The sequence below is a fragment of the Pipistrellus kuhlii genome, unplaced genomic scaffold, assembly GCF_014108245.1.
Source record: "Pipistrellus kuhlii isolate mPipKuh1 unplaced genomic scaffold, mPipKuh1.p scaffold_m20_p_15, whole genome shotgun sequence".
NCBI lineage: Eukaryota > Metazoa > Chordata > Mammalia > Chiroptera > Vespertilionidae > Pipistrellus > Pipistrellus kuhlii.
The window spans coordinates 11,013,585-11,024,830 of NW_023425460.1; the positions used below are offsets into that span (position 1 = coordinate 11,013,585).

At 55.2% G+C, this 11,246-nt stretch overlaps 1 protein-coding gene across 2 annotated transcripts; it reads left to right on the top strand.

Moving 5' to 3' along the window:
* The first annotated feature begins 1,020 nt into the window (after positions 1–1,020).
* On the top strand, positions 1,021–9,090 carry TYSND1 (trypsin like peroxisomal matrix peptidase 1). 2 transcript variants are annotated; one of them, XM_036438246.2, is made up of 4 exons: positions 1,031–2,351; positions 4,165–4,295; positions 5,440–5,625; positions 8,175–9,090. In XM_036438246.2, exons 1-4 carry the CDS (start codon positions 1,171–1,173, stop codon positions 8,390–8,392), a joined length of 1,716 nt encoding a protein of 571 aa, XP_036294139.1. In that variant the 5' UTR covers positions 1,031–1,170; the 3' UTR covers positions 8,393–9,090. The 2 variants fall into 2 exon arrangements, 1 of the variants encoding a protein (XP_036294139.1); XR_004988049.2 differs by lacking the exons at positions 5,440–5,625; positions 8,175–9,090 and adding an exon at positions 3,278–4,032 and having other exon boundaries at positions 1,021–2,351; positions 4,165–4,300.
* Positions 9,091–11,246: the final 2,156 nt, after the last annotated feature.

Consider the following 11,246-nt stretch of genomic DNA (forward strand, 5'->3'; position numbering starts at 1 on the left):
TAAAGTTTTGTTGGGTTTTGCATGCTAGGACTGCAGAGTTGAGTATTCGAAGCAATGTACGGCCCACAAAAACTGAACTTCACATTTCCTTACAGAAATGGCATTTGGCCCCTGACCTAGATAAATTCTGGGGGGTTATTATGTGAAATGTGCATACTGTAAAATATAGGCTTATAAAATTATGTTTTACTTCAACCAGTGTTCATAGTCCATTTTAAAGGGCACTTTTATTTGTAAAGCAAATTCAATTTTCATGGGATTTGTAGTGTTGGGCTTTGGCATCAAAAGACCCAAGATGTACCGAAGCTGGTTTGGCTCAGTGGTAGAGCGTCGGTCTGTGGACTGAAAGGTCCCGGGTTCGATTCCGGTCAAGGGCATGTACATTGGTTGCGGGCACATCCCCGGTAGGGGGTGTGCAGGAGGCAGCTGGTCGATGTTTCTCTCTCATCGACGTTTCTGGCTCTGTCTCTCTCCCTTCCTCTCTGTAAAAAAATCAATAAAATATATTAAAAAAAGAAAAGAAAAAAAAGACCCAAGATGTGCCCAGCCAGTGTGGTTCAGTGGTAAAAGACCCGAGGTGCAATATTGTGCGATCCACGCCCCCTAGTGGATTGCTATATGGTTTACGTAACAAAAAATTTAAAATTTTGAAATGGCCTAGGATTTCTTTGCCTTATTATCCCCATATAATAAGGGGGGTAATAAGGCAGATGCTGACAGGTGCTGTCATGGCTTAGGAAAATCTAGCCACGTCAGCGCTCATTTCTCTTCCCTTTCCTGAAGTCCAACGAACAGAGACCAGACTAAGGTTCCGAGGAACCCGCCTCCTGCCCCTCCCGCAATCTCTCGTGGTGGGACTCATCCGTGGGACTGCTGCGCCCCCTATGCCGCACTGGTGGCACGACCAGCAGGGGAGGAGCCAGGGGAGGTCGGCCTCATCAGCCAATCAGGGCTTGGCCCCGGCTCCAGCCAATCCCGGGGTCCGTGGGGCTCAGCCAATCCCGGGGCCGGTGGGGCTCAGCCAATCGCGCCGGACGCGGAAGGCCGGAGTCAGTGTTTGCGCCGCTCGCTTTGAGCTCTAGGCGGCGCTGTGTGGGGTCCGCAGGTGCCGGTCGGGGTTCTCGCTGGCTCCCCGGATCTCCGGGAAGCCGGGCGCACCGTCTCTGAGCCATGGGGCGACAGTGGGGGCCCGCCATGAGGGCAGCCGAGCAGGCGGGCTGCGTGGTGAGCGCCTCCCGGGCCGGGCAGCCCGAGGCGGACTCCTGGAGCTGCAGCGGGGTGATCCTGAGCCGCAGCCCGGGCCTGGTGCTGTGCCACGGGGGCATCTTCACCCCCTTCCTGCGGGCCGGCAGCGGGGCGCTGACGGCGCCGGGCGCCGCCTTCCTGCCCGGCGACAGTTGCAGCGACGACCTGCGCCTGCACGTGCAGTGGAGCCCAACGGCCGCGAGTCCCGCGGGTCGCGCGGAGCCCCGGGGCCGCCCCGGGCTGTGCACGCCCCAGTGCGCGGGCCCGGAGCCCGGCCCGCCGGCCCGGCCCCGCGGGCAGCCCCTGGGGTCCCCTCGCCCCGCCGAGCTGCTGCTGCTGCTGAGCTGCCCGGCCTTCCGGGCCCACTTCGCGCGCCTCTTCGGGGGCGAGCCGGCCGAGCAGTGGCGCTTCGCGAGCGCCGCGCCGGACGAGGAGGTGTCGGAGGACGAGGAGGAGGACCAGCTGCGGGCGCTGGGCTGGTTCGCGCTGCTGCGTGTGAGGCTCGACCCCGAGGAGGAGGCGGCGGCGGCGGACGGGCGCGGGACGGCGCTGGTCGTGGCGCCGCCCGGGGCCGTGCCCAAGGGCGCGTCGCTGCTGGCCTGCGGCTCCCCGTTCGGGGCCTTCTGCCCCGACATCTTCCTCAACACGCTCAGCCGCGGCGTCCTCAGCAACGCGGCGGGCCCGCTGCTGCTCACCGACGCGCGCTGCCTGCCCGGCACCGAGGGCGGCGGCGTGTTCGCGGCGCGGCCCGCGGGCGCCCTGGTGGCGCTGGTGGCGGCGCCCCTCTGCTGGAAGGCCCGCGAGTGGGTGGGCCTCACGCTGCTGTGCGCGGCCGCGCCCCTGCTCCGCGCCGCCCGCGCCGGGCTCGCCCGCCTGCGCCCCGAGGATGCCGCGTCCCTGGCCGCCCTCCTGCCGCCCGAGCTGGGCGCCCCGTGGGGCCTGCCCCTCCGGGACCCTGGGCCCCCGTGGGCAGCCGCGGCCGTGCTGGTGGAGTGTGGCACCGTCTGGGGCTCCGGAGTGGTCGTGGCGCCCCGCCTCGTGGTGACCTGCCGGCACGTGGCCCCCTGCGAGGCGGCCAGAGTCCTGGTGCGCCCCACCACCCCCAAGTAAGGCCCGCCGGGGTGCTCCCACTCTACCCCCTTCACCGGGTCTAAAATCTTAAGTCTCAGGTCTTCATCTTTAGAGTTGTGGAGGCCTTTTGGCATCACGCAGGTGATTCGGGCACCCAGAACTTCAGTGTCGGGGGTGCTGGGCCTCCTGGCAGGGGCTGAGTGAGGCTTGGGCAAGATGCCAAGCAACTCCAGATTTGGGAACGATAGGCTGCACCTGCATTCCTGCCTGGGCATCTTGGGCCTTCCTCTTCCAGTCTGACTTCCTTCTGAGCAACTTCTCTGCACTCACTCACCACTAGGCCCGTGACTGGAGACTTCCTGACGCTGTCCCCATTTCCCTGGTAGTGGTGGTGAAGCCTCAGGGCTCAGGATGCTGGGCTCCTAGAATAATGGTTGGACCTGTTCATCCTATTTAATTTATCTTGTAGATCTTAACCAGAGCTTCCCATCTGGATCAAATGATAGACGTGGCGTTCCACCTAATCAGAATGTGGGAGTGGGGCCAGGCCGATAGGTTTTGCATAATCTTTAGGTAATCCTGGCGGGCAGCCAGGTTGGGTATTTATTTTATTTTTAAAAATATATTTTTATTGATTTCAGAGAGGAAGGGAGAGGGAGAGAGAGATAGAAACATTCATGATGAGAGAATCATGGATCTGCTGCCTTTTACAAGGTCCCCACTGGGGATTGAGCCCACAGCCCAGGCATGTGCCCTTGATCTGAATCGAACCTGGGACCCTTCAGTCCACAGGCTGAGGCTCTATCCACTGAGCAAAACCAGTGAGGGCCAGGTTGGGGTTTAGACAGTCATTTGTTCCCTCTGCAGGGAAAAGCACTTGCCCTCCTTGCACTTGCTCTGACGGTGGCCTTGGCTTCCTGGCTTGATTTTCTAGTACAAGTTCTTCCTCTTTCCTCTGTAGTTTTCAGGTGCTTAACTTAAGCCAAAACAAAGCAGGATGGCACCTTGGTGTTAGTGCCTGATGTTCTGTTCCTGGCTCAATGCAGCCTTTCAAAATCCTACTGAATTGCCGAGATGAACCCAGCCTGGCTTTGGCCGTTGGCCTTCGGGACAACCACGACTGATGGGAACTTCCCTGCGGGTGTGGTCCCCGACACCCCACCCCACCCCACCCCACCCCACGCTTGCTCCTAAGAAAACCACCAGGTCTGCTGGAAGCAGCCCTGCAGGGTGCAGCAGGACGCTGTCTAAGCTGCCTCGCCTTGAGGTGACATGTGCAGCCTTGGCCCAGAAAGTGCTGTAGACATGCTAGCACTTACGTAAACAAGGACCCAGAGGGTTCAAATCCTGTCACGCCTGCCCCGCCCATGGACAGGATTATCCCTGTTAATGAGGCAGCGAAGGAAGAAGCTGGGCACGCTTGCTCTGGCTCCTACCACTCACACATTATGTGATCTTGGGAACGTTCCTCAGCCTCTCTGGGTCTGAAAAGCGCCACCGAAAACGGAGGTGACATCAGCGCCTCGTTCACAGGGGTTCTGTGAGGACTTAGTGAATGATGTCCATGGAGTGTGAACACCAGGCCCGGCCCACAGTGCTCACTAGGTGCCGGGTCTTTGTGATCACGGTGACGTGCAGGAAGCTTGGCAGCTGGTAAAGCTGTTTGGAAATAATGCCACGGAGCGGTTAAAGGGCATGCCCGGCGTTGCCAGTCTGGTAGGTTTCAGGACTGACACCAGATCTCTTGACTTCCAAGTCCATGGCGTCCACTGTCACTCATCCATTTCCTTCCTCCCAGCGCTGAAGGGTCGGAACGCTAGCCTGTCTTTTTGTTTCCCTTGCTCCCAGGAGTGCCAAGATCTGGGGACGCGTGGTGTTTGCCACTCAGGAGACATCTCCATATGACATAGCAGTGGTGAGCCTGGAGGAAGAGCTGGAGGGTGTCCCTGTGCCCGTGCCCACTGAGCATTTCTACGAAGGTAAAGGGCAGAGGGGCCCCCTGCTCCGGGTGGACCTTAGGAAGGAAAGTCAGTGCTCAAATCCTGCAGATCAGGTTGCCAGTCCCACCGGCCAACCCCCTTCCCTCTCCTGCTGGAAATAATAATTCAGGGTGGCACCCAGTTAGGTACAGTGCTTTTGCTCTTGGACACTTCCCTTCTTGTGCCCAGCATGCCCAAGGTGCTGGGAGGCAGGTGGGACCTGCAGGCTGGTCAGAGGGGCTGCTCCCGTAAGGCTGCAGTGGCATGATTGGGGTAGGCGGCTTTGTGATGCTGTCACAGAGGTTGCTGCTGGCGGCCGACTTGGTGCGTGCAGTGTGATGTAACTGCAGCTGGCCTCCCTCTCGCCACTCACTCGCCCTGCGTCCTCGGACAGGCAGTATGATGTTCTCTGCCTCGTCTCCACATGTGTAAATGGACACCTTCCTACTCCTGGGTGATGAGATGTGGCCTGTAAAGCACTCATCCCTGTGCCCTGTGCATTCAAACACATCACCACTTTTTATTTTTTTATTTTTATTATTATTTTTTAATATATATTTTATTGATTTTTTTTACAGAGAGGAAGAGAGAGGGATAGAGAGTTAGCAACATCGATGAGAGAGAAACATCGATCAGCTGCCTCCTGCACACTCCCTACTGGGGATGTGCCTGCAACCAAGGTACATGCCCTTGACCGGAATCGAACCTGGGACCTTTCAGTCCGCAAACCGACGCTCTATCCACTGAGCCAAACTGGTTTCGGCTCCACTTTTTATTTTTAACCAAGAGACTGCTTACTAGTCTCAGGAGGAGGTGGATGTTAATTCAGTAAACATTTCCTGAGCGCCTAGCTAGGTCTTAGGAACTCCAAAAAGTGACTCCCCAATCCAGCTGGGGGCGGGGGGCTGGGGAGCAGCCTGCCACTGAGAAGTGGTTGAGCAGGTGCAGTGCTGGGAGCTCAGCGCGGGTCCCGGCCTCTTCCTCTGGGGATAGGGAGGCTCTCGGAAGGCAGGAGTGTCTGAGCAGAAACTCCAAGGGCAGAGTGACGGGAACTTTGGAGAGGGCAGGGTTGGGGTTGGGGAGGATGCGTCCTGCCAGGCAGAGGAAGAGGCACTGCAGCTTCATCCTTCTTCCCTTTCGGCAGGCGAGGCCGTCAGCGTGGTGGGCTTCGGCGTGTTTGGCCAGGCTTGCGGGCCCTCGGTGACCTCGGGCATCCTGTCGGCTGTGGTGCAGGTGGATGACGCGCCGGTGATGCTGCAGACCACGTGTGCCGTGCACGGCGGCTCCAGTGGGGGGCCCCTCTTCTCCACCTGCTCGGGGGACCTCCTGGGTAAGCAGCTCCGAGGCCCTCTCCCAGCCTTCCCCTTGCGAGAGCCTCAGTCTCAGCTACTGAGGGCTTGGTGTTCACCCCTGTCTGGGAAGGTGGTGCCATGGTGCCCGGGAAGAAGTTAGCCAAGGTCTCAGGTATGTTCCGCTCCCGAGGGTAGAAAGGGACGGATGCTGAGCTGCAAGGAAAGACATCTGGGTTCTGGTTCCTCCTCTGCCACTGAGCCACAGTGCAGCCTCGGGTAAACCCCCCAGCCTCAGGCCGTCTGAGGGTCAGGAGTTGGACTAGTCCAGGGGTCACAGACTCCATAGCTTACAGAGGCTCGAAGGTCAATGGATTGAATAAATGAGTGGAGGCGGTACGCAGTGGAAGGTCAAGGGTGAGCTGGGGTGAACACCGCTCGGCTGAGCACGTTGTTGCCACATCACGAAGGAATGTGAGCGAACACTGGCTGACCTCCAGTTTTTCACAAGAAGCTGTGAACCTTTTTCCCCCAAATATATGGTTAAATCTTTTGATTTCAAATTTTTGGTAACTAATTCAGGTTTTTAACAAAAGTCTGTTTATTAAAACAAACACAAAAACACAAGACAACATGAATCCACATGGATACCTCCAGCTGCCCAGCTGTATCCAGCACCCGGGATTCCCGTGTGCTGCCCTTCTCTCATTTCTGACTGCTTCCTGCCATCGCGAGAGACCTTGCTCTTTCTCCCCACAATAGATTTACTTAGTTCTTCAACGGCCCTGTGCAAGTAAAGTCAAGCAACCACGACTTTAAAAATATATATATACACAGACAAATGCATACAGAAAGAAACATGGATGTGTACTGGTATGTATGCAGTAGTCAATGTAAATATCTATACCCTGGCTCTGTCTGCTGGGACAGCCCAGTTGCAGTGAGCACACGGAGAACCAGATTGCTAATGAGAGGAGCTGGGAGCTGGTTGATAAGGACCAGGACGGAAAATGGGCTCTTCGTGGTGCCGGAAAGGAAGGAAATGCTAACAAGACAAGTGATGGGACATGTCCGATGATGAAAGAACTAAGAGCCGACTTGAAGGAGCTCCCGTGGGAGCAACTGGAGCAACAAAACAAACAGCAATAGTGTTGGCTGATCGCCCAAAGGAAGGACGAACATCCCTGTGTCCAAATAAATAACCAGATAAATCTTCAAATAGAGACAAGCAGCAGCTCCTTCTTACAGAAGATTTGCAATTAATAAATGCAGAATAAATGAGGGAAGTGGGAAATCACTGCTGGCTCACCACAGTAGGAATTGCTGCAGATAGGGTCTGCCGGGAAAAGCACTTGCAGTAGGTGATAGTTTAAATAGAAATAGGATATTTGCCTAACCCTAAAACACTTAGCACTTTACACAGGGGAAAACAGTCTACAGGGGAGGACCCTGGTGATCAAGTCGTTCTTATAGACGTCATACACCTTCAAGAGCACTGAGGACACACTGCTTCTACTGTGTTCTCAATAATGTATACCCCCAATCTGATCCTGAGGAGACATCAGGTAAACTCTTATTGAGGGGCATTCTACAAAATAGCTGGCCTGCATTCTTCAAAGTGTCAAGGCCACAAAAGACAAGGAAAGGCCGGGGAACTGGCCCAGATTGGAGGAGATGTAGAAGAGGCAACAGCTAAACGCTGTGTGGGATGCTGGTTGCATCCAAAACGGAAAGAGAACGTTAGTGGAAACATGGGTGAAATCCAAATTTTAGGGTTAGGCAAACGAGTTCTGTGCTTCAGTTAATAGCATTGGTTCATTGTTGGCTCTGATCAGTGTTTTGATTTGTTTTGTTTTTAATCCTCACCCAAGGATAATCTTTCCATTGATTTCTAGAGAGAGTGGAACAAAGGGAAAAGAGGGAGAGAGAGAGAGTGAGAAACATCAACGTGAGAGAGACACTTCGGTTGGTGGCCTCCCGCACACACCTACCTGGGCTGGGGAATCTACCACTGAGGTGTGTGCCCTTGACCAGGAACTGAACCCGAGACTGAGCAAACCGGCCAGGGCTTAGTCAATGTTCTGTGGTGACATAAGATATTAATAGAAAGGAAAGTTGGATGAAGGATATACAGGAACTTTGTACTATTTTGGCAAGTCTTCTGTAAGTCTAAAACTGTCTGAAAAAACACGTGCGCACACTAAGCAGGCCAAACAAAACGTGTCTGAGTTTGATTCATTTATTCACCCGCTCAACAAGTCTTCATGAGCGCTCCCTCTGTGCTGGGCACTGTCTAGGTCTGAACAACACACAAAAGCCCTGCCCTTGCGGACCCCACACCAGTTGGAGAGAAAGATAACAGAATAAGAGGAACATAGGGTTAGATACCGATAGTGTTGTGGAGAAAGCTAAGGCAGGAGGGGGGCCAGGGTTTGTGGAGTTGGTATCCCTGAGAGAAAGCCTGGTATCAGTCACTCTGGGGGGCGTCAAGCCCACTGTAGGCCTAAGGCCTCCGAGGTGGAGATGGCCTCCCTCCCCGTCCGTCTGTGTCCTGGCTCACACCCTCTTTTCCTCTCCGACTCCTCCGCAGGGATCGTCGCCAGCAACACCCGGGACAATAACACCGGGGCCACCTACCCGCACCTGAACTTCAGCGTTCCCATCACCGTGCTGCAGCCGGCCCTGCAGCGGTACCGCCAGACGGGCGACATGGGCGGCCTCCGAGAGCTGGACCACGCCGCCGAGCCAGTGAGGGTGGTGTGGCGGCTGCAGCGGCCCCTGGCAGAGGCCCCGCAGAGCAAGCTCTGAGCCCGTGTCACCCTCCTGAGAGAGGAGCGACCATTTGTGCCATGGGAAGTGCTCAGGTGATGGCAGCCTCGGGATCCCAACACGGCACCCCAGCCGGTCAGTGCCCCCATCAGCACCCGCCGTGCGTGGCTCTGGGGTCTGGATCAGATTTCTCCTCAGCCCCATGGGCCTCCAAGCCAGTAGACCCTTTTGGGGTACTCTCTCCAGCCTTCACCCACCTCTGCTCCCTGGCAGTAGACACGGCTCTGTTGTTCCTCACCTGGGGGCGCCCAGCACAGCTGCACAGAGTCCTGGTCCTGACGGACATGTTGGCAGGAAGGCAGGCCCAGCCCTGGGTTCGAGTCTCCCCATCTGCTGATGGGCACTGGCTCCTCTGCTCTCGGTCAGAATCAGCAGCTGACAGAGCACTGGCGCTTCCTCAGAAAAACCTCGGCACAGAGGCTCTGCCCTGGAGGCCAGAGGGAAAGGAGAGTGACATCTATCTCCCTGTTCGGCCAGACCTTTGGGGAGACAGAGTCCCTGAAAGTCAGGACTCCTGGGTCTCCGTGTGTGGTGTCCATGACCCACAGGGGCACTCTGCCCCAGTGCCTTAATTTTCCAGCCCATGCAATGGGTCTCAGGGATCTTGGCGGGAGGCGGGGAGAGGATTATAAGGTATCGGGGTTTGGGAATAAACAGAACCTGTGGAAGGAACTGTACACTTGTATGAATCAGATTATTTTTTCCCCTTCCTGTTTTGAGAATTGAATTGGGAATAAGAAGCACCAGGCACAGAAACATACCTTTTCTGTCCTGCTTTCTCAGTGCCATTTGCTCTCCCAGGATATTCTCATGCCAAACTGGCCCTTCCACTGCCTCTGGCCCCTGGAAACTCAGACAAACGTCCTTTGCTAGGCAAGGAGCCCTGCAGTTCACTTCCAGCGCTACCGGCCCTGCTGAGTGGGGTGAACTGCCTCGGAGAGGGCACGTGGGGTTGCACTTGATCCCTGTCTTGGATCAAGGCGTCCTCTGGTTGCCAAAGTGCTGAACGACAGACAGAATCTTCCCTGATCCATGGTTTGGGGTAGGTCTTTGGAGATGGGCCACCAGCTCTGATAAAGCCAGGCCCAAGCCCATGTGGGGCCATTGTACACTCCCCTCTCTCCTGGCTTCAGGTTTGTGCTGTGACGTTAGAGTCCTGCCTTTGCACCCTGCCCATTGGAATTCATCGGGAGAGGCCCAGAGCTTTCGGTCAATCTTCCTTGACCTTCCCAGGCCCAGGGCAGGCGGTGGCACTCCCTTAGCTCTCTGTCTCCCACAGGGCCAGCATGTGCCCAGTAAATTTCCAGTGCTTGTCTGACTCACAGTTGAGACTCTCCTTTGCCTGCTGTGACCTCTGGCCCCCTTAGGAATGATGCCCTGCTGAGGGGTTTCCTGGCTTTAGGGTGAAGGGCCTCCAGCTCCTTGGCTTTACTGCTGTGACTTTGCCTAAATTCTTATCCTGTGAGCCTCCGCTTGCTCACCTGTGAAGTGGAGATGAATGAAGCTTACCTTGGGTGGGACCCGTGTAAAATTTGAGAAGCTATCCAAGACAGTTTGTTTTCAATAAATATTAGCCACTATTTTTCTAGACTGGTAGGATTGTTTAATCAGAAATGCAGTGAAGAATGGTGTTGGAAATTGGTGATGGTTGCACAACCTTCGCATTACTGAATTGTACATGTTAGAAGGGAGAATTTTATGGGAAGCAAACATTTGTGAACTCAGAGGAACGCAGTGCTGGGTCAGGGCCAGATGCTAGAGACCCAAAGTCCAGCACAGTGAGGTCTCTGCCCCAAAGAGCTGGTCAAGGGTGATTGTTGCTGTCCTCAGGGTCCGAGTTTAATCCCCACCCTACTTTCCTGGAGGGGTTTCAGGAGGAAAAAAAAAAAAAAAAAAAAAAGATAAAAACTGGAATTTTGCAAAGTTCAGGACAAATGCAAGGAGTGCTGTGCCTGAAGCATCGGATCCACCCCACGGCTCTGATGGTTCCCTATGAGACCGTGTAGGCTGGGCGGGGCCCGTGGGCTCTCTGCACCCACACTCGGGCACCATTGCTCTTCTGGGTCCCTCCGGATCTGAGAGAAGGCAGTGGAGATTCCCACACCTCTCCCTGTATCCCACCCCTTCACCTGCCATCATGGGGCAGAGCATCAGCAGGGACAGGAGGAGAGGCAAAGGTTCCAGAGGAGAGGAAGATGCAGCCTGGCTTCACAGGAGTTACACCAGCTTTTCTCCCAGCTGGAGATGAAGCGGAGCACCAACTTCTACATGCAGTTGGTCACATGGCTCCTATTGGATACTAAGTTTTTAACCACAACCTTTGGAAGAGATACAGAAAGGGCCACTTCTACTACAGACATTTGTGGAAAGCAGGAAGGTGAATGGCACTGGGTGGGCCCCAGGAGGCTGCCAGGCCCTGCATGGCCTTGGGCAAGCTGGCTGCTGTGTGCCAGACACCAACTAAGACACTCCACAGGAAGGGTCTCGTTGAATCTTCTTCAAAACCCTTAGGGTAGGTGCTAATATTTGTTTAAATACCCTGTTTCCCCGAAAATAAGACAGGGTCTTATATTAATTTTTTTCTCCCAAAGTTGCGCTAGGTCTTATCTTCAGGGGATGTCTTATCTTTCCATGCACTAGGTCTTATTTTTGGGGAAACACGGGTAGATGTCATCTCTGTCACCTAGTTAGTTTGACCTGACTGCCAGGTTGTAGCTTGCATCAGTCCATTTCTTTACATATCCTACTTAGTCCAAGCTCTCTCTTTTCTAAATAGTTCCCTCATTTCAGCAGCCCTCCTACTTCCCCAACCTTTCACCATATAGAGCATAAC